Below are 21050 nucleotides of genomic sequence, written 5' to 3' on the forward strand. Positions count from 1 at the left end.
AGAAGTCCCCTCCAGCATGGGTTAATAGCATGCCAGGGAGAGGACTGTAAGCCCGAATTCAGAATACGTGAAACCACATGTGAAAAGGGTCTAGTGAATGAATCCCCAGTGGCATCACAAAACCAGCATGTGATCCGGAAACCGCCAGTGATGGAGTGGCAAAGTGGGTCAGGATTCAGCGACATTGGCAGAGCAATGCCAGGAGCTCAGATCTGCATGAGGAGGAAATGCTGTAGGGCAGGATGCTCACAGGAGAGGAGCCAGCAGAGCTGTGTGTGAGGGTCATGGCATTGTGGGAGGGGAGGGATATCGGGGGGTGTAGGCTGTGCAGAGCTGTGCAGGGATCTCCAGAGCTGGGTTAGTCAGGGTGCTGACAATGAGGGTGGAGGTCCAGGGATAGAGCTGAGTGATGGTCCGCTCTGAAGCTGCTGTAGCCTAGGATTGCTGTGCATCAGCAGGGACCTGCAGGCTGGTTGATTTCCCTATGCAGGAGACCAAAGAGCAGCAGGCGTGGTCCCTGTGTCACACGTCAGACGATATTATTATGATTCACTCCCTCCGGGTCCAGTTACCACGAGAGCGAGTCCAGAGCTGGAGAGATCAAAGTCTGCAGTTGAAGCTGTAGATTGTCCAAGCCGCAGCTCTGGGCCCCCTTCTCTTCCTCTGACTTTCTCCAGGAGAGAATGCCCCTGTGATCGCCCACTGGAGAACGGGTAGTTGCCATCGCCCCAACAACCTGCCAGGTAACCAACTTGCAGTATCCTCTAGATGCCAGCTCCCAGCACCAGGTGCTGCTCCAAACCCTTAGCAAGGGAGGAGTAAGCAGCTGGCAGGTCCAGGTTGATGATGGTTCCCCAGGGAGAAGACTCTGAGGAGCAGCTAATTGCTTGGAGAAAGGCCCCTGCTCTCTGGGTCTGGCTGGCAGGCAGTGGTGTGCTGTGACATGGCTCTGGAAGGGGAAAGATATGAGCTGGGGTTAACCAGCAGCAACTCAGACACGTGGTTACTAAGGGGAATCTCCCTCTCAAAGCAGGCGAGTTGCCTTCCCTACAGCATTTCAAGCCCCGCAGGGAAAATGCCTCATCTGGGGCTTCTTAACAGCAAGATGGCTGGCAGGGCAGTGACGCCGCAAACTTCCTGGTGCTCTTTGCTAGAGCCAGGGCAGCTGGCCAGGAAGGGCTTGGATTGATTGCAGCGCTTGTCTGATAAGTGGCATCAGTGGCTGTGAGGAGACGGAACGGGCAAGAATGGAGGCCTGATTAGTCACAGAGGCTCAGTAGAGACCAAGCTTTTGTGATACAGGAGCAGAGAGATTGCCATATGTGATCAGAGCAGAGGCCCATCTAGCCTAATGTCCTGGCTCTGGCACTGCCCAGCGCCCAGGAGTGGCGCCAGAGTTTCTGGCGCCCTAGGCAGAATTTGGGGGGCAGCGTTTTGTGCGCTCCCCATGGGGCGTGCGGGAGCTTCCGGTTCCACTCCCATCGCGCCGCTGCCGCCGGACCCTCCACCGAAATGCCGCAGGCGACAGCGTCAGTCATTAAGCTGCTCAATTGCCTGCTGCTGTTTTCTGCGGCACGTCGGCAGAAGGTCCTTCTTCGGTGGCACGATGGGAGCGAACCAGAAGCTCCCGTGCACCCCGTGGGGAGCGCACAAAATGCCACCCCCCAAATCTTGGCACCCTAGGCAACCGCCTATTGTTGCCTAATGGAAGCGCCGGCCCTGCCAGTGCCAGCTACTTCAGAGGAAGGTGCAAGAAACCCCCCTCCCCACTGGATAATTGTGAAATAACCTGATCCCGTTAGTTAAAGGGTAGCTCACGCCCTGAAGCAGGAGAGGTTGTAGTCCTTCCAAACATCCTGGGGATCTATTTTCAGGAGGGGAGGCATTTGGGGTAATTCAGAGAGCTGGCCTAGCATTGTCCCCTCCCCTTCTGGGCAGATCCAGCCCGTCGTGGAGCAGGTAAGAGTTTGAGGACCAGAGGCTAGGGAAGAGGACAGGGACTGAGTTTAGCTGAAGCCCTTTAGCAAAGGCTAAATCATTAGCTCTCCTCCCTGGGCTCCCCCACTGAATAATGATGGCTCCAGTCTCCAACCCTCCCGGAGTCTCCAAACCTCACTCTTTGGAAGCCCCTTGTTCCCTGCAGCAGGGCTGCATGGCTGGGCAGGATCAGAGTGTGCCCCTATACTGAGGGAGGGCCAGGTAGCATCAGTGTTTGGTGTGCACTAGAGCCGAGGGGGCAGAGGTGGGGGTTATACACAGAAGTAAACAAAGTGATTAACAAAAGATAATGGTCATGCATAATCAATCAAGATTTTACAGGAAAAGCAAGTTAACAAGTAAATGCATAGAGATAAAGGCTAATGGCTACTAGGGAAAGGGGGTGTCATGAGTAGTTTGCAGGTCAGTGCTTTGTTCAAAAGGGTTCAGGAAGGATTATGCAGAGACAGTCAGTCTGGGTGTGTTTTGGCTCCCCAAAGTTCACCAAAAGTTTAGACCCAACAGGGGGTGGAAGCTCTGCCTGCCCCTGTCTGAGCCTTGCCTCTCCCCGTGTGCAGGGCTGGCATCACCACCATGCACGTTCCTCCGTACCCCACTCTCTTTTGACAAGAGTGGGCATTTGGCCCATTTGTTCTTGCCACTGATCAGCTTTGCAAGAGCAATCGGGACAAATGCCTACTCTTGCCAGAAAAGTCAGGTCCGCCGGGACAGGGCTTAAAAAATGGCCAAAATGGGACATATGATCCTCCTACTACTGTGGCTCTGCCTCCTTTCGGCTCCCTCTGCCCTACCCTCCCGCAGCTGATCTCATCCCCTGGGTGTGGGCTCTGAAGTTTCTGTTTTGCAGGGCCTGCTCTCTGGGCCGACCATGATGGAACACTTTGGCTACGGGACCAAGTCTCAGTACAAGTGAGTGCCCATCTCTCTTAGGGCTCTGGGGTGCCCCCTACTCTGCTCCCCCACCCCACAGGCACACAGTACAATCAATGCTCCATTTAACAGCTGCTTCTCTGACCATCCCCAGGGCTCTTGGGCAGAGCAGCCTACCTGAGGGACAGGGGGCATCTTCCAAACAGGGCCCAGGCACTGCTCTCTCTGCATCTCCCCATCTGGGTGGGGAGGCACCCTCTGAGATTCCCCATGGGCCGGTGGGGGCCAGGCAAAGGCCGACTGTCATCAAACCCCACTCTCCCGGCTCCGCTGCACAACTTGGCATATGCCAGCAGATCCCTGCACTGGGCAGCAAGGGTCCAAGCTCGGGGGAGGGAAGGAGGGTCCTTGGGAGCCTGGCAGATCTTATGCACCAGGTGTCTGTATGTCTGTCCTCTCTGCAGTGAGTTCAGCAATGGCAGCCCAGACCTCATCAGAGCCAACAGCACATCCAGGCCCAGCAGCAAAGCCATTTACCGTAAGACCAGCGTCCTCCTCCTTTCAGCCTACCCATCCCCTTCTCCTCCCTCATGTCTCCACACCTGCCATGCAGAAGTGCAAATAGGGTGGTATGCTCCAGTACGCAGTACTGGCAAGAGATTTTTAGTAGGTATGGGGTACCGGAAAGACTTGGGGAGGCTGGCCCCTCCCCTGTGGAGTAGGAGTGGAGCTGCACTCTGCTCCTTAAAGGAGCAGTATGCTGCTAGGGAGGGCATTTATTCTTTATATGAATTTAACAGCACAATACATATGCTAACATAAGCCTTTGTTTAAGTTTGTTAGCATATGTATTGTGCTGTTAAGTTGGTCAGGAGTTCTCAAGAGGGGAGGGGTGGGGGGAACGGAAAGTGTTTAGAAAGTGTTTTTGATTCCTGCTCCAGCCTCTGGACTATGAACATATACTGATGGGAGCATTCTGACCAAGGGACTGAGGACTTTTAAGGTAATCTGGAGCCTTCATATTTCCTTGATCCTTTGCAGCTAGGGTTACCAGATGACAAAACTGAAAATATCGGGATGGGGGTCGGGGGAGGACGGTGGAGGAAAAAAAAAGAAAGCCGCCAGAGCGCCCCCCCACCCTGCACCAGCTCGCCTCTTCTCCACCTCTCCCCGTAGGGGAAGGTGCCCAGCTGGTGCAATCCTGCAGGTGGCCCCGGAGTGGAGGCAGCAGGCCCCAGCCCCCCAGTCCCGCTCGGGTCCCACAGGGAACGAACGGGAATGCCTCTGCCTCTGCCTCCGCCCTGGGGCGGGGTTTCCCTACAGCCCACCCTACAGGGTGGCGCAATCCTATCACCCTGAGTGTGCCCGGGCCCAGGCCCGGCCCAGGCCCAGCTGCCCCGCAGAGCACCACGGCTGGCCCCGGAGTGGGGACAGCAGGCCCCAGCTCCCCTGTCCCGCTCGGGTCCCACAGGGGAACAAACAGGGCTGCTGCTGCCTCCACGTGGCAGGAGGTGAAGCCCTGTCGGAGTCCCCGTGCGGGCAGCTGCTGCCCCCCCACCCCCACCCATGGGCGCGTACAGGGAGCCAGTTCCCCAGGCCGGACCTGGGGCTGCCCCTGCAGCTATCACCCCACCCTCCTGCCTGCGCTCGGGGCCAGGCCAGACTCGCTGACCCCACACTCCCCTGTGTCCCCCAGGCCTCCCTCCAGCGCTTGCACTGCCATACAGCTAATCGGCGCAAGCCTGGGAGGGAGAAGGAATGGCATGCTTGGGGAAGAGGCAGGGATTTGGTGAGGAATCCAATGGGGCAGTGAGGGGGCGGAGCTGGGGTGGGGCCAGGGCGAGGATTTGGGGAGGGATCCAATGGGGGAAAGAAGGGGCGGTGTTGGGGTGGGGGGACGCGAGCCCCTGCGGGCTTCGCCTGTGCGGGGGAGCGCAGGGCAAAATTGCTTGTTTGTCCAGTGTCCTGACCAAACATCAGTCGGGACGCGGGACAAACAAGCAAATATCCGGACAGTCCCGATAAAATCGGGACGTCTGGTCACCCTATTTGCAGATGGACTTATGAGTTGGTTATTGTCCAAAGACTGTTCTAGCCTCATTGATTGTTGATTTCTCCCTTGCAATGGACAAAGATCAGATCTCTGCTGGCTTTCTCACGAGTCAGCAGCCTTTGATACCTGTGGTATAAGCAACATAACTATTGCTTGAGTGGTTTTGTTCTTTCCTCTCCAAATGTCAAAGCCTGTTCCCATTGAATTCAATAGCAAAACTTTTGATTTCAGTGGGAACAGGATTTGGCCCCAAGAGATCAGAGAATGTGATTTTGATCAATTGCTTTTCTGCCCAGAGGCAGTTCTCATGCACATTCTGCCCGGCTGATTTCAATTGCCCCTCCTGTATGTCATGCTGAGGAAAATAATACAACAGTGTGGACTGTAGCTCTATCAAGATGCACATGGCACACACAGTTCTGTGCCTCTTTCCCATCCAACCCAGATGGCGCTGCATCTCTGCTTTCCGGGGGCCTGGCGGGGAGCAATACTTAGGCCTTGTCTACACTGCCACTTTACAGCGCTGAAATGTTCTCACTTAGGGTGTGAACTCCACCCCCACCCCCCAGCGCTGCAAGTTTCAGCGTCGTAACGTGCCAGTGTAGATAAAGCACCAGCGCTGGGAGCTACTCCCCTCGTGGGGGGTGGTTTTTTTACATCGTTTACGGCTGGTAGTGAACATACCCTCAGATAAAGGCAAGCTGGCAGAAGTTTAGTCTGGACATAAGGAAGACGTTGATAGTGTGTTAAGGGAAAGTGCGGATGATTGGCCTTCCTATCCTTCTTTCAAATTAAGAAGTTTTCAGTGTGGGGTGTTGCTGGATCCTCAGTGACATGTGGAAGTACAGGTGGCACCAGAGGTCTAAAGCACCATTTTGTTGTAAAATTTTAGACAGGTAAGTGGGGTGTCAGAGGGGACAGGGAGAGTGTGGGGGCCCCGGTTTGGGGGTGGGGTGGAGTCACATGGGGGGGGTCATGTGCCCTCCCCTCTGTCCCTCCCATGAGTGCAGCACCGGCAAGAAATGATTTCTATTTACACCACTGCTCCCGTCAGCCAGCCCCTTCTTCTCACCAGATTTCTGCCTCTCCCTTTCATTCCTCTTGCCCTTCTTTACCTGCAGGCCAGCGCAAGGATTACACTCTGTTCATGCTGAAGCAGCAAAGTGACTTCCAGCATCGTGTGGAGGTAGGAGAAGCCCAAATGGCCTGTTTTCCCTCCCTGTAGAAAATGCCCTGTGCACATCCACCCATCAGAGCACGACCAGCTGTCCCCACGCTGTCATCTCACCCCAGTGAGGAGGGGCCTTCCCAGCATGCTCTGGTGTGCCAGGTTGGCGATGCTGGTGCACGCTGCTTCCTCTGGGCTTGAACCCTGGCTGGGTTCCCAACTGACTGCAGACATCCCCACCTTGTGCTCTGCACTGGCCAGTACCACCCACCGCCACCTTGCTCAGCCATGTCACGCGGGACCCCCCACCTCAGGTTGCATGGTGCCCCACACGTCCCCTTTCCTGTGGTCAGGGGCTGGGGTGGGGGACTGGGGAGGGCCTGGACACTGTGCTCTGTGTCCCCAGCACCTGCTCACCGTCCACGTGGACTCCAAGGACATTCGTGACGTGGATGACTGTGTGGCACGGCTGAAGATGATGGACGCACAGGGACGGGTCTGGGGACAGGACATGATCCTGCAAGTGAGGGACCATGAGCTGCTGTTGAGCGACATCGAGACCAAGGTGCATAGGGGTCTCCCAGCCCATCTCAGCCACCTCCCTTCCTCCCAACAGGGCCCAGCCTCACCCCCCCAGCATGCACTCTCTTTGGGGTCTTGGAGGAGAAAGCAGAGTGCTTCAGGGGGCTTACCCTCATCCCCTGCCATAGGGCTAGCAGGAAATGCTGCCTCCAGCCCATAGGATTCCATACACACCCCATGTCCATGTGGGAGAGGAGCCTGGATCCCCAGCAGAGACACCCACTGTCCTGCTGATCTGCCCCATTCTTCCCATCTCCTCCTCGCCCCCACCCCCCGCTGCAGGAGGAGTTGGAGAGCTTCCCCCTGGAGAGTGTCCAGGCGTGCGCTGCCGTCCTCAACCGCTGTGTCTACAATTCCATCCTCGCCATCACCGTGAGGGAGCAGAGCCAGCGCGGGAGCAGCATCCTCCTCTTCCAGTGCGAGCAGTTGGGGGTGAGCAGCATGGGCCCGGCTACACAGTACCGCCTCGGTGGGCGGCAGCAGGTCTAAGGATGGCTTCAGGTAGCGGCTTGGCCCTCTCTGTGGAGCACAGGAATGGGAGATTTATTAACATGGGATGTATGTGTCACTGCAGCCCTGTACTGATGAAATCATGATTGTGTGTCATTGTCCCCACGCTGCTAGGGAGAGTCTTCTATACCTCCAGTAGCAGTTTCTTTCAGAGCTGGATGCTCTGGGGTCTACCCTCGCTATTGGCAGTATAGGGACCGCTGCTCTCGGCTGCAGGGCTGTGGAGGGGAACTCATGGTCCTGCTGTGTTCCTCTTCCCTTCCCATTAGGCAGAGCTGATGAAAGCCAACTTGGAGAAGGCTGTCAAGGAGTGGAAAGGGGAACGGGAGAGTCAGGATGTGCTCAGGTAACGGAGTGCAGAGAGCCTGTCTACAGCAGGGTAACGTAGGTGCAACCCCCTCAACCACTGTCTCCTGCTGGGGCACTTCCAGGTCTGACACAGTCCCCCAGTCCTGGATTCCCAGGAGCCCCCGTCCCCCCTCCACACACCCTGGATTTCCAGTAAGGAACCCCCCCATAAAGGTACAAAGAAAATTCTGCACCTTCTGAAGTCCACGAGGGATACAGCCCACACCCCAGCTCTAGACAGGGGCCCTCAGTCCTTCCATAGAGCTGAGGTGCTCCTAGGGTTGAGTCACACAGAGCCCTTGTGGATAGGATGTGTTTCCCCCACCCCTCTTCCTAGGGGTCACCAGGCATTTCTCCTCCAGTATCCCTAGGGGGCGCAATGCAGACCCTTCTCTGTAGCAGAAGAAGTCTCCCGCCAGCCCCTCTGCAGGGACAGCACCTACTGCTGCATTACTAGAACATGCCTCCTTGTTCCCTTTCTCAGGAGCAGTTTGGAGACCATGCTGTCCCAGCAGAGCCGAGGGTCCTTCCACAGCAACCCCCCACGTACCAGCCAGGATAGGTGGGCTGGACTGCCAGAGCCAGTCCCCTTTATTCCCCCCACACCACGAGGATGGCAAAGCCAAGACCAGGTGCCCCAGAATCCCCCAGCCTCCATGGATTATGGTAAACAGGCTCTAGTATGGCAGGGAAGGGGTGGTGCATGGAGGTGGGTTGGCGCGGAGGAGGGGCAGGCCAGGGAGGTACAGATTTGGAGCAGTATTTGGACTCAGGACTCATGGATTCCCTTCCCAGCTCTGCTACTGACTCTCTGTACCATGGGGCTCATGATACTGACTCCTCTTAGCCGGGCTGCGTTCACTGATGTCTGCAGAGCGCGGAGAGGTGCTGTGGGAGGGTGCAGAGGGCAGCTGGGGGGACGGGAGCTGTAACTCTGAGCCCTGGTGGACGGGGGATTGGAATGGAAACCCCACCACAAACCTCTGCCTGCTGCAACTGACCCCAGCCTCCTGGCTATTGCAGCGCCTGACCAGCCGCGGCCTCCAAAGCTGAGAGACGAGTGGACAGATCCTAGCTTGCAGGCAATGCAGGACTTCGACAAAGACACTGTAAGTACCCCAGGACTGCTCCAGCTGCTTCCCAGATACCAGCTTTTGCTGGGACTGCTGCAGCCCCCATCATTGCCTGGTGGAGCCTGCCCACAAGGATAGGCTTTCCCCTGGTGCAGTCGTCAGGCAAACTTGCAGTAGGACAGAGCTTGTTTGGTACTGACACACTTCTGACCCTCCTGGGGACTGCAGGTGTCAGGCTGGGACCCACGTGGGAAGGAACTTGCCAAGTGCCCTGCCAGGCCTGAGGAGAAAGGCCTCTCTGCCTTCGAAAGGCCTAGAGAGCTGCTGGCAGAAGAGAGAGGGGAAGCAGCAGCCGGGGGGTAGCAGCGGATTTTTAGCCTCTGCAGCTCTGCCAGCTGGCTTAGGGGACAAGTTGTGTCCCAGCCCTGCCCGGAAGGAGCTGTGGGCTGGCTGGCGAGAGGAAAGGAGGAGGAGGAGCTGGGGAGATCCGGGTTTGTGGCAGGGCAGGAGCTCCACCACCTTCTGACACCTGCCAGGCTGGTCCCGATGCAGGACTTCTCCAGCCAATATACAGCATTAGGTTCCCCATGGGCAGACTGTGCTCTGTGCTCTGGCTGCAGTGGCTAGGCCTGGGTGTTCTTCCCAGAGATAGAGGCTGGCCTGGGGCCCCGCGCTGCCTCAGATACATCCCTGCTGCTTGTGTTGGCAGGAAATCCTGAACCACGTGCTGAGTGACATCGAACTCTTTGTGGGGAAGCTGAAGGAGACGAGCAGCTCACTGAGCATCAAGAAGAAGTCGAAGAAAAAGGACAAGGAGAGAAGAGGTGAGGGAGGGGGAAGGGTTATGGGGGAGAAGGGGGACTTGCACTCCTAGGAGAAGTGGGGTCAATCTCTGCATGGCCCCCCCAGGGGAAAGGGGACCTGGGAAGGTCTCTGAGGGGACGTCTCCACAGCCGCTGGAGTGAGCCTCCCAGCCTCGGTAAGCAGACGCACTAGCTGTGCTTCGGCTAACGCACTTCAGTGGAGCCGTGTGCATGGTGCTGCATGAGCGTGGCCCAGGTTGCCCACCCTGTTGCGGAGGCCTGGACTCTGTGCCCCCGCCTGTGCTGCAGCAGCCACAATGCTATTTATAGCAATGTAGCCGGAGCAGAGCTAGTGTGTATCCGTGTACCCAGGGTGGGACACTCAGTCCCAACTGCAGTGAGTGTAGACACACCCTGTGAGGGGAGAGGTGGATCTGGGGGGCAGGTCTCTGGGTGGGTCCCCAGGGGAGAGGTGGATCTGGGGGGCACGTCTCTGTTGGCCCCCAGGGGAAGGAAATGGCTAGGGTCTGTGCCCCTGGCTAGTGTCATTCGTATCTCCAGCCTGGAGTGGGTAGCGCAGAGCATGCGGCTATTCAGGACGTTGGGGCGGGCGAGGAATTACCTCATGAATGGAGCTCCATGCTCTTTGACACAGCCTCTGCCCTTTCCTAATGGCTAGGTGGGGTCCCAGGGCCTGGACAGCTCCTGCCCCAGATCAGTCCCCAGACCTGGGCTGCCTCTCCAGGAGCCAGTTCCAGAGTTGGGGCTGGGGCCGGGGCCCATCTCTTGAGGCTACCTGCTGGGCTCAGCTGTTAGGAGAGGAGATGGGGATGGAGGAGGGGCGATGGATGGATGGATGGACAGGGCCCACTCCTGAGAGCGAAGCTACCTGCCCTGAGTGGGAGTGGGTGCGGAGGCCGATCTGTCTGTCGGCATCTGGCTGTCTACTTGCTGCAGTGTGGGAGAGGTAGGTGTAAGGGCCCAGCTACCAGGCTGACAGCTCCCTCCCGTCTCTCCCTCCCTCTGCCTCACAGTGCTGCCCCCAGAGCCTGAGTATGAGACCTGCTTCCAGAAGATCAAATACGCCTTAAACCTGCTGGTAGGTCGTGGCTACTGGCTGGGTGGGCAGAGCTGTCTGTGGGTCGAAGAGGGGGATGCCCATGGCAGCAGCACACAGAGCCTATTGTATCGTCCGCAGAGACAGCCCAGCCCAATTAGCAGAGGGCACAAATCCAGCAGGGGAACTATCCCCTCCCCGCAAGAGGCTGAGCACTGGGATACAATGGAGATGAGCATGGTATAAATGCCTGGATGCAGAGACCCCTTGCACCCAACCCTCTGTGTCCCACTTCCCTCAGCGCCACCAGGGAATCACGTTAGTTATTGAAACTAAACAGGATCAGGGACGGAGGGATCTGGGGACGGAGGGTGGGGTCACTGTGCCTATAACGCCAGGATAAATGTATGGCTACTCGGCAACCTCTTAGAGCCAGGAAACCCCTGGCACTGCTCGGGCCCTATCGCTTGAGCCGAAGAAGTTTCCATCAGCCACTATGGAACTAGTGGGGTCATTGGTCTGACCTGGCGCAAGCAGTGAGGGCCAGGGGACTGGTCTTGCATGGCTGTTCTCATGGGATTCTTCTGCTTAGATGCTCAGAAACTTTAGTGATGAGTGTGATCTGAGAACGAATATAGAAAAGAGTAGCTGGAGCTGAGTGTGTTGTATGCCCCTGGCTGTCCCTCCTGCTGGATGCCGAGCCAGGGTGGTGGGGGTATGGTTGGGTGGTGCGTATGTAGGCTTGGCAGAATTCAGGTTTTATTGTCTCTAATTTCGATGATTCATATTGACTTTTCTTTCTATTTTTAACTATTTTAATTGTTAAGGTTGCTGTAAAGCAAGTGTGGGGGGGTCTGGCTGGAGTTAGGGCTAGGGCAGTGCTGGCAGTGGGGCTGCAGGGGGCTCCCCGCACAGCCAAGGGGTCGAAGACACCAGAGTGCAAGGTGCCGGAAAGGCTGCAGTCATCCTGGCCTGGAGGAGCAGAGATCCCTGGCCAGGCCTGCAAAGGAGGAAAAGTCCCCAGCCGTGGGGCAGGCCATCCGATTGCTGAATGGCTCCTACCTGGGACAAAGCCGATCAGCAGTGGGGTGGACTCCCCCATGGCTGGGGTGCTCCTTTTCTTCCTCCTTGCAGTCCAGGCCAGGCGTCTCTGCTCTGCCCCACCAAGACTGCAGCCTCTCCCACACCTTGCACCTGCAAGAGTCAGGGGTCACACAGCTATAGCAAGAACACTGCATACAGCATAGGTACGTGTTTGTCATATCCATGCAGCAGGGAGTTCCTGAGTGCTGGGAGCCCTGCTGCTGTCTCCTCTGCTCTACCAGAGCCAGCCACACTTGTTACAGAGCACATGCTGCAGCCAAGTTTGCAACACCTCTGCATTGCTCCTCCTTGTGTTAGCTGCCCAGGGTGCAGCTACCTCCCTGGCAGTGGGGCTAAGGCAGAGAGGTGAAAAGCTTCTCCTATGTTTTGTCTCTACACAGGGGAAGCTGAAACTTAAGCTGCAGCAGCAGCCACCCAGTGCCCCAGAACTGGTTCGAATCATCTTCTCCACCCTCTCCTTCGTGAGTATCCCAGACTGTTAGGATCCATCTCATTGACAGGGCTGCAGGTTGACTCCCCTCGTATCCATGCATCCAGTTCTTCAGGGGTGGGTGTAAAGACTGCCATTGTGGCTTCTGCTTGCACTAAGCCATTGTGGCCTCTGCCAGGAATTCCAGAGATAAGCCCCTTTGTCCTACATGGACAGAGGCGGGCCAGCTCACAGTGGACAATGGGTTGCATGCAGATTTTTCCCCACCACGGGAATCTGAGAGATCCCGGATTTTCCCTGGCAGTAAAATTCTCAGGACATAGTCTTATGGCTACCAGGAGAGGGCACGGGCTAGTGATTAAAGCACAGGCCTGGGAGTCAGGACTCCTGGCTTTGCCACTGGCTCGCTTTGTGACCTTGAGCAAGTCACTTCCCCTCTCTGTGATTCCATGTCCTGATCTGTAAAACCGGCATCCGCCCGCCACCCCCAAGGGCTGTGATTGGCTCTATTCATAGAGCACTTTGGAGCTCTGCTGCACAGTGATAGCGTGAACCATTCCTCTGCACCCAGCGCTGTGCACTTCACCATTACCAATCTCCCTGCAAACATCTCAGCACCCTCAGCTGCACCCAAAGCAGGTGTGAGCAGGGCACCCTGACAACACAGCTGCCCTCGGACATGACTGTCAGAGGCTGGAGGTTCTGGGCTGACCTGACTTATCGCTGTGATTCCTCCCTATCTGCCCAATATACAGATTTTATCCAACTGTCCCTGGCCAAACCTGGCTTCTTCCATTGTTTCCCCTCTTCTGACTGAGGCAGCCATCGACCTGCTGGACGAGTCTTTGGAGAAAAAGGACCGAGACACCTGGAAGAGTCTGGGCAAGGCTTGGGACACAATGAGGTGAGGAGAGTCCCTCGGCCATCCAGGCCATTCCCTCTGCTGAGCCAGCAGGGCGCAGAGCAGCTGCTTGGCACGTGCACCATCTGTTGCTGTTAACAGGAAGGATCTGAAGCCAGCGAACGTGGAAAGAACTCAAACTGGGATCCAGTGGCACCATCTCCCCCTTTAATGTTAATCTGGATTGTAGTTGCTGGTCTGAAGTCCACTATTTAGCCCCAGGCAACAGCTTCCCCACATTACCCAGCTCTGTCTTGGTCTGAGAGGAGAGCTCGAGCTCCATTGCCCATTCAGCCCTGAGATGGGGAGAAAAGCTGTGCTGAGGGCAGTCAGCTCCTCGCAATGGGGCATCAGGCATCCAGGAATAGCATCTGTCTCTACCAGCCCGAGCCAACTCGGAATCAGCAGCCTCCACTGGGGTTGTAAGAGACTGTTCTCCCCTTACCAATTCACTGAGCTTTCCATCGTCCCCTCCACCCCCATGTGCACCTTCCTGCAGGGCTGACTGGTGCCTCCCTTCCCAGCCTGAGCCCCTTGACCTGTTCTTTGCTTGTTGTCAGGGCTATGAGTCCCCCTTCGAGTCACTCCCACCCACCCTGTGCAGCTGCTGGTGGTTAGAGAGACATGTTTACAGTCCTGTATGGAGACCAGCATTGCAAAGTCTTCTCTTTCTTCCGCACCCCAGGACAGAGTACCCAGGCGGACAGTTCATCCCTCCCTACATCCCCATCTTCTCAGATGGGTGGGTGCCCCCCCTGCCGACCCAGAGGGAGAACACCACTCACTTGGAGAGGGTGAGTCTTGACTGCCAGGCTGTTCCTGACGGCACAAATTAAAGTCTGAGCTGGGTGGCCGAGGGGTGCACTTTAAATACTGTCTTCCCAAAGCTGCTACTCCCAGATTACGATGGATTCCCCTCACATCACTCTCAAACCACTTGGGAAGGGGGAATAGCACAAGGGACATCTAATGGGCTCATTTCACAGAAGCAAAACTGATGAGGCAGTTTGGCCCAGGACCCCCTTGTAAGAGAGAGGGGGTTGTCTAGTGATTAGAGCACTAGCCTGGGCCCTGGGAGTCTTGCGGTCAAGCTCCCGCTCTGCCACTGACTGTCCATATGACCGTGGACAAGTCACTTAGGCAAAGAGCCTCAAAGGTATTCAGGTACTTAACTTCCATAGGTGTTAGGTGCCTAAATACCTTTGAGGACCTGTGCCTTAATTTCCCGTCTGCAAAATGGACTAGTAGCACTGCTCTGTCTCACCAGGGGAGTCTTAGGACAGCTGCATTAATGGTTATGATGGTCAGATGCTATAGTGCCATAGGTGTACCATAGCCAGACATCGGAACTCAGAGTCCAGGGGAGGGGAAGACGCTTTGCACTGCTGTAAGTCCATCCTTCCCTTTAAACACTGAACAGAAGGTTGTAGCCAGGCCATGACTTGGCACCTTGTGCAGTGAGTGAGTCTCTGGGAAAGGATTACGTCCCCTACCAGAGACTTAGTGCATACAGAATTTGCTGTGCATGGACTGCTGCCCCTCCATCCAGGGTCTAGCAGGATGAAAGCCCTACTATTGCTAACAGCTGAGGGAGATTCTTCTGTAGCTTGGAAGACAGGCTTATGTTTGCAGAGGGTCACACATGCTGCGTAGCCTATCCAGGCTGTCTCTCTGGGTCTGGGGGTTATCACACATCTGTTCCACCCTCAGCTTCCCTGGAATGCCCCCCAGGATGTAACTAAAGCATGTTTGTCTTCTGTCCATGCTGCAGCCCCTGGGAAGCCAGAACTACGCCACGCCCAGGTACGTGCTCCTGTCCTCAGGCTGGCCCGGCTTCCTAGTGAGGTTCTGAGAAATGACCCAATACGCTGCATCCAGGAAGGCCCCTTGGACTTCAGTGTGAATGAATGAACACGAGCAGCACAGGGCCTCTGGCTGTGAGGGGCAAATAACTCCTGCTTAGAACTTGCTGGGATCACCTCTTGAGACCGCAAGTGTGCACACGCACACCTTGCTCAGCACAGTCCTGTTCCCCAAATCCTACACACGCTACACACACACTTCCACAGCAGCTGCTACACACACAAGGTTCTTTCTGTCCTACTGACAGAAGAATCTGCCGCAGCTGACTGGTCTCAGCCTGCCAGCAGAGCCGTGCTTCCATTCTGGGCTGTCTCTGAGCCTGTGGGTGGGGGCCAGGGCAGCTCATTACAAAGGGGCCCTGTTGTCAGCTGCAGTGATGCCAGGGAGGGAAACCCAAGATGGGGGCTTTGTCCACCCTTGGGTTCAGCAGTTCACGCTGTGTCAGAAGTGGGGGAAGCATCGCTGGAACAAAGGAAGGTCTGTGTGAGACAGGAAGGTCAAACCCGCTGGAGACAGCAAATGAGTAGCTCATTTGGCTCCCTTGTTGAGTATCTTAATTGCTCGCTGCATTATTGCCTCTGAAAGTGGGTCACTCTGTCCTGGCCCTGCCATTCCATGGTCTGAAAGCTCTCTCCATGCCATCCTGCCACTCCTGACTGCCGTCTATGCCATCTCTGGGCAAAGCCCACAGCCCCTCCCAAGCCCCTGCTGTTCACCTTTGGGTCACCTGGCCCCAGCCAGTTGCTCTTTCCCCTTGAGTGTGTCAGGGTAGCCGAGTGGCTCTGTTCTCCCAATACTAACAGACTATGGGCCTGACCCTGCAAGGCACTGAGCACTTCTGGGGGGTGTGGGGGGGCAGCACCCGCAACTCCCATGGGAGTGATGAGAGCTGAGGGTGCTCAGCACCCTTCAGGATCTGGTCCTCTAGTTGAGTCTAGACAAACATCTTGTGGGTCTAGACCTGCTCTTGGTGATTGGAGTAGTACTGAAATCAAGTGTTACATGCCATGCAGAGCTTTGTGAGAGAGATCAGGATGGGGTTCTCTTTTTGTAAGAAGCAGCTGGATCTCTTAGCTGGCCCACTAGGGATCGAGGCCTGAGAGAGTCACAGATCTCCATTCTCCTGGGCTCTAACTCCATACATGGTCTCCTTCCAGAGCTCCTTCTAGTCCGCCTCAGCGCATGCAAGCCATGTACGAATTCCAGGCCCGGAACAACAAGGAGCTGACTGTCATGAAAGGGGAAATGCTGGAGGTAAGGCAGGAACTGTCCTGTGAAGTGAGGGAATTGTTCAGTCCCTGCTAGGTGGTCTCGGCGCCAGAACTTAGATACCTTTGGGAGGAAACTGGGTCTTCAGTCTCTCTAAAGCACAGTGCGTTCCTCTGGGACTACTTACAGACATAGAGGGAGGGTAGCTACTAGGGACTGGTGGATCAAAGTGAATGGAGATTGGAAAATAGGCAGAGAGGGCTTACAGCACCAAGGCACAGAGTGACCTTTGATTGCTGACTATGGCTAGATGGAACCAGCCTGGAGGCTGCACAGTGGCATGGCTGGGGAACAAGGACTAAATATCATGCACAGGATCAGCCTGTGGTGGGTTGCTCCTACCAACAGTACTGTGCCCAGTAGCAGAGTTGGGTTTTCAGACATCTACTAAAATGAAGCCCACTAATAATGCCCATACTATAACGATGTATGCTCTGGTCTCATGAGAGTGGAAGTTGGATGTCACGGATTTTGGGGAGGTGGACGGGGGATAGGAAGGCAATGTTGCCTCCTCCCTGGGCACATCTGGCTAGATGCAATCTTGGGAGAGGCTGTTTGTCTTCATCTGGAAACAGCACACTGGACTTGATGGCCCAGTAGCGTGACACATTACAGCAGGGACTAGACACTGTGCACAGTTCTCTGGGCTGGGCTATGAAGGAGGTCAAACAATGGGGAGAAGGGGCCTTTCTGGCCTTCAGACTGATGGATCTATATAGCACACAGTGTCATGGGTGGGAAGGTAGCACTGCATTACACAGCAGGCACCTGGAGTTGTCTCCCCAGGAACCCAGTCCCATCAGTCCAGAATCTGGTGTGATATTTACTTAGTTTGATCCTCAGCTGATGTCAGCTCTCTGGCCCGTGCCCTGAAGGAGATCAGAATGGGCCTGTCTGGCCTCAGTCTCGAGGACTCTAATTGCCAATAGATGCCCTAGACGGTCCCCGTGCCATGCTGGGAGTCTGGCATTGCCACGAGGATGACCCCCTGCTCTGGTAGCTGGGGTGATGGCTTTCACTCATTCACCACCTGGGCTCCTGGGGGCTGATTTGAATTACGCTGTGTCCCTTGGCTCAGATTCTAGACCAGAGGAAGAAGTGGTGGCTTGCTAGAAACAGTGCGGGCGAGAGGGGCTATATCCCGAACAACATCGTGGGGCCAGTGGATCAGGAGCCTGCGGAGAACAGCATGAACCACGTAGGTCACCCTGTTCCACTCCAAGATGCAGCAACGCATTGACTTGGCTGGGCCACCCCCAACCCCCTTGCGTTGGGGCGCTGGCCCCATTCCCCTTGGGGGTGGGGTTATGGGAACTAGCTTGCTAGAAGTTAAGTGCCTGCTGGCTCTAGAATAGGGGTTTCCTGATCTCATCCCCTACACTGAGCTAAAGGCTCCCGATCTCCCATCAGCAGACACCAGCTCTGAGAGCTTGTCACCTGCAGGCAGTGACTTGCGGGGTGGCTGGGAGGGGGAAGAGGGAAGTGTTCCCTTGTCTGTTGCGGGGACGTGACTAGCGCGCTCATTTGCTGTGAGACTCCTCAGTCCCCTCCTCTGTTTTGGATCTAGGTGCCAAGCGGCTCCCCTGGTCTCCAGCAGCACTCCACGCCGGCGGAGGTGACGGCCTGGCTGCGGGACATGGGCTTCTCCAAGATGTAGGTCATCTCAGTCGCTAACCCTGGAAACTGGCCTCTGTCTCTGAGAAAGGCCCCTCCCTGCCATCACCCACGGGTCTCCCTGAGTCACATCAGGCCCAATCCTGAAGTCCTGGGGGCTGATCCTGTCCCCACTGACTTCATTGGCACAGAATTGGCCAAGCCACCATTGGGCAGTTTGGGGTTAGGCCTACAGCTGCGTGGGACCGTGGTGTCAAGGACACATTAGATACCTGGGGAGGAGGGAAAAACAACCCTCCCTTCCAACCCAGGGGAAGAAAGCAAGATCTTTATGCCCTAGAAGGGGTAGGTGGCCACTTCCAGGCATGAAACTGACTAGTGCCTCTTGCCCCAGTTAGTGCTTCTCTTTGGTACTGGTACCAGTTCCCCCATCTTGGCTAGTACATTCCAGCAAACGGCCCCTCCCTCCCACCATCCATCTGCACCTCCCCTGGCGCAGATCTGCCTGTGTCCAGCCCCGGCTGCTGCTAGAAGAGAGACTGCACCCGCCAGGTCAGTCTCCCCTGCTGATGGTCTGACTGGGGAGCTTTGCCATTTCCTCACTCCATTGTTTTTCTTTGCAGTCCCATCCCTTACCAGGTAGCTGATCTCCGGGGGTTACTCTTTCCCCTGTGCACCCAGCTACCCCTCCCTCACCCTCTGTCTGTCTGTCTCCCCACAGCACAGTGAAGTGCCTTGGCGTGCTCAATGGCAACCAGCTGCTGGGGATGAGCCAGGAGGAGATGAAAACTGTCTGCCCAGAAGAGGGGAGACGTGTCTTCTTCAAGCTCTCTGCTGTTAAATCGTCCCTGGGGGTGAGTCTGCTGCAGGCTTACTAGATACACAAAGCCAGCATCCCAGAGCCATCACTGAATGGACTCTGCAGAGGTCTCTACAGCACAGGGAGAGGGGACTTCCTAACCATTCAGAGGGCTGGTGTCTAGGTGCGGGGGAGAGATGAGCATTGGGGGGCCTGGCTGAGGTATTCATATCTGACTTATGGGAAGGACACAGTCTGCAAAGCTCAGGGGCTGTGAGGTTCCTTCTGAGACCTTTCAGCCCAGATCCACAAAGGTACTTCTTGCCCCAGGGCCAGTGTTAGGCACCCCTGCACTCTACTGAACCCTGCCTGGCAGCCACCGAACTCCACAGGCACCTAAACTCACTCCGAGCCTAAATGTTGGCTGTGAAAGTTCCCTAGGCCTTTACATTTCTACCTCTGAGCACACGCACGGTGCTTCCCTCTACGCTCTGGCCTAGCTCCTGCTTGCACCCCACTGCCATCTGCAAACCCAGGGAAGGCAGGTAGAGGAGCACCTAGAATAGGGGCCAAGAGGATAAATCCACTGAGAGGGGGGTGCTTAGATCCTCTGCTCCTAGGGACCCAAGAAGTGCCAGAGCTCATTGCCTGAAAGCTGATGAAGGTCAATAGCATGGAACTGAACCAACATGTTCACAGGTTTTTTTGTTTTGGGGTGGGGGGGGGAAAGAGAGGGATTAAAAAAAAGCCTTTCAAACCCCTGGATAAGTTTCCATTTAGAAAGTTTACTTTGATAAAATAGGAAAACACAGAGCAGCTTTTTCAGTTATTTTGATTCCCTCCTCCCCCACTTCAGTGGTAAAATGCAATTGGTGTGGGGAGGAAAGAGGAAGGAAAACAAAAACAAAAAAAACCCCACAAAAGAGGCGGGTGGGGTGAAGGAAGTTTCCAAAAAATGTGTTGGGGAGAAGGGCACATCCATGAAGGGTTTCCTCTGAAAACTGGAGAGTGGCACTAACTGACCTGTGCTAGCCATGGTGGGTAGTCACACTGCCAGGAGTGCTAGCCTGGCCCCTGGGCTCAGCCCTAGGCCCAAAGTCTAGAACTTTGACCCCCTGCACTTCTCTTCCTTGTTGCAGATTGGCCCTCATGATTAGCTGGCTCCCTTCCACACCATCTCCAGTCTGGCAGAAGCAGCCCAGGGCCGAGAGACTGAACAGAGGGACAGCAGGTCACTTCTAGCATCAGCCCTACTGCTCTTCAAGGATTCTTCTGAGTTTCTTCCCCTGCCTCTTGTACCCAGTGCAGACATCCCCTAAAGCCACATGTCACCCAACTGTCAGACTGTTTTTGTTCAGTTTGTACAGCACCTAGCACAGGGGGGGTCCTGGTCCATGACAGGCTGCTTGGTTCTCCTGCACTACAAACATTAATTTATTCTTAGGGCTACATATGCTCCAGCTAAACATGGACTTCAGCATTCTGATCAGAGGCAGATAAGTTTAGCTCCTGAACAGGCTTTGTCCAACTCTCTCAGTTGTACAGAACCAGTTCTAGAGTTTAACAATACATGTAACCCCAGAAAATACACCCCCTAGAATGCTTGGCTTTCTTTCCCTACTATTATGCCTTTGCAGAGCTGACTAAGTCATAAGCAGAAAGATTTTCTTTTAGATGCACTAAATATCAAGCGTGCAGGGCCAAGATCTCCCACAATATGTGTAGTGTTTTCACAGGTTCTTCTAGCCAGGAGCAATTTAAGACTAGCCCTTATCAGGTGAAGTTTGTTTAATGGTATGTAAAGAAAATCCTTGACTCTACAAATAAAGTGATTGAATCAACTCCTTTCCTAGCCTCATTTAGGAGCTGACTTTGGAAGAGTATTAGGAATAGGGGAGGCCAGAGTGGGTAGGAGGTCTTCCCTGATACCAGGGATGGGAAAATGGTTTTAATGAAGTAGAGAGTAAGATGAGGAAAGCAGGGGGAAGGAGGGGGGAAAAAAAGAGAGAAATGTTCAAGTTGTTTAATGCCCACTAAGCTAAACATTTCAGTTTGGGGGAAAAATTCCCAATCTAGTGAAGTGATGGGTACAGAGCTAGGCCACTAAAGAACTGGGTTATGAGCTGCACCAGACCAGAAGTCCTCCTAGCACTCAAGCCTTGGGTAGCTTACATGCTACTTTGTATTGGATAAGTGTTACCTCCCTCCGCCAGAAGATCCAGTCAGTGACTGATAGACAGCAGCCCCTTCAAAGAGGGCATTTGTCTGTGCAACCTTAATCCATGCAGCTACATAGAGCCTTGGTGCAAAACAAGGCCACGCCCAATGCACTAACACTGGTTGCTCATTAAGGCAGCTGCACAATTCTAGAGAATTAGGGTGAAGCCATGTAAACAGGCCACTTGACGGTTCTTAGACAAGGTGGATAAAAATCCATGATTTTTTTTTTTTTTTAAACAAAATCAGCTTTTTTTATTAAAATGCTTTTTGAGGAGCTATAATGTAATAAGGATTATAAATTTTAATTCTATAGTATGAGGCAATATATTCATGTAATGTTTAAGAAAAGTTTTGTAAATGAGTTCCAATAGTTCATGGATTAGGGACC

At 55.1% G+C, this 21050-nt stretch overlaps 1 protein-coding gene across 1 annotated transcript; it reads left to right on the forward strand.

Moving 5' to 3' along the window:
* Positions 1-2848: 2848 nt before the first annotated feature.
* EPS8L3 (EPS8 like 3) lies at positions 2849-20349 on the forward strand. The gene is made up of 19 exons (XM_050956206.1): positions 2849-2907; positions 3333-3406; positions 6043-6107; positions 6496-6654; positions 6954-7103; positions 7451-7527; positions 8014-8195; positions 8553-8638; positions 9312-9426; positions 10440-10504; positions 11947-12027; positions 12752-12900; positions 13583-13691; positions 14669-14700; positions 15918-16014; positions 17108-17227; positions 17597-17682; positions 18365-18497; positions 19582-20349. The coding sequence occupies exons 1-19, from the start codon at positions 2867-2869 to the stop codon at positions 19597-19599; spliced, it is 1839 nt and encodes a 612-aa protein (XP_050812163.1). The 5' UTR covers positions 2849-2866; the 3' UTR covers positions 19600-20349.
* Positions 20350-21050: the final 701 nt, after the last annotated feature.

This window comes from Gopherus flavomarginatus, chromosome 5 (assembly GCF_025201925.1).
Source record: "Gopherus flavomarginatus isolate rGopFla2 chromosome 5, rGopFla2.mat.asm, whole genome shotgun sequence".
Taxonomy (NCBI): domain Eukaryota; kingdom Metazoa; phylum Chordata; order Testudines; family Testudinidae; genus Gopherus; species Gopherus flavomarginatus.

Coding starts and splice junctions, on each gene's coding strand:
- EPS8L3 (XM_050956206.1), top strand. CDS start 2,867: ATGATGGAACACTTTGGCTACGGGACCAAGTCTCAGTACAA. Junction 12,901..13,582: donor AAGGCTTGGGACACAATGAG/GTGAGGAGAGTC, acceptor TCCGCACCCCAG/GACAGAGTACCCAGGCGGAC. Junction 13,692..14,668: donor ACACCACTCACTTGGAGAGG/GTGAGTCTTGAC, acceptor TCCATGCTGCAG/CCCCTGGGAAGCCAGAACTA.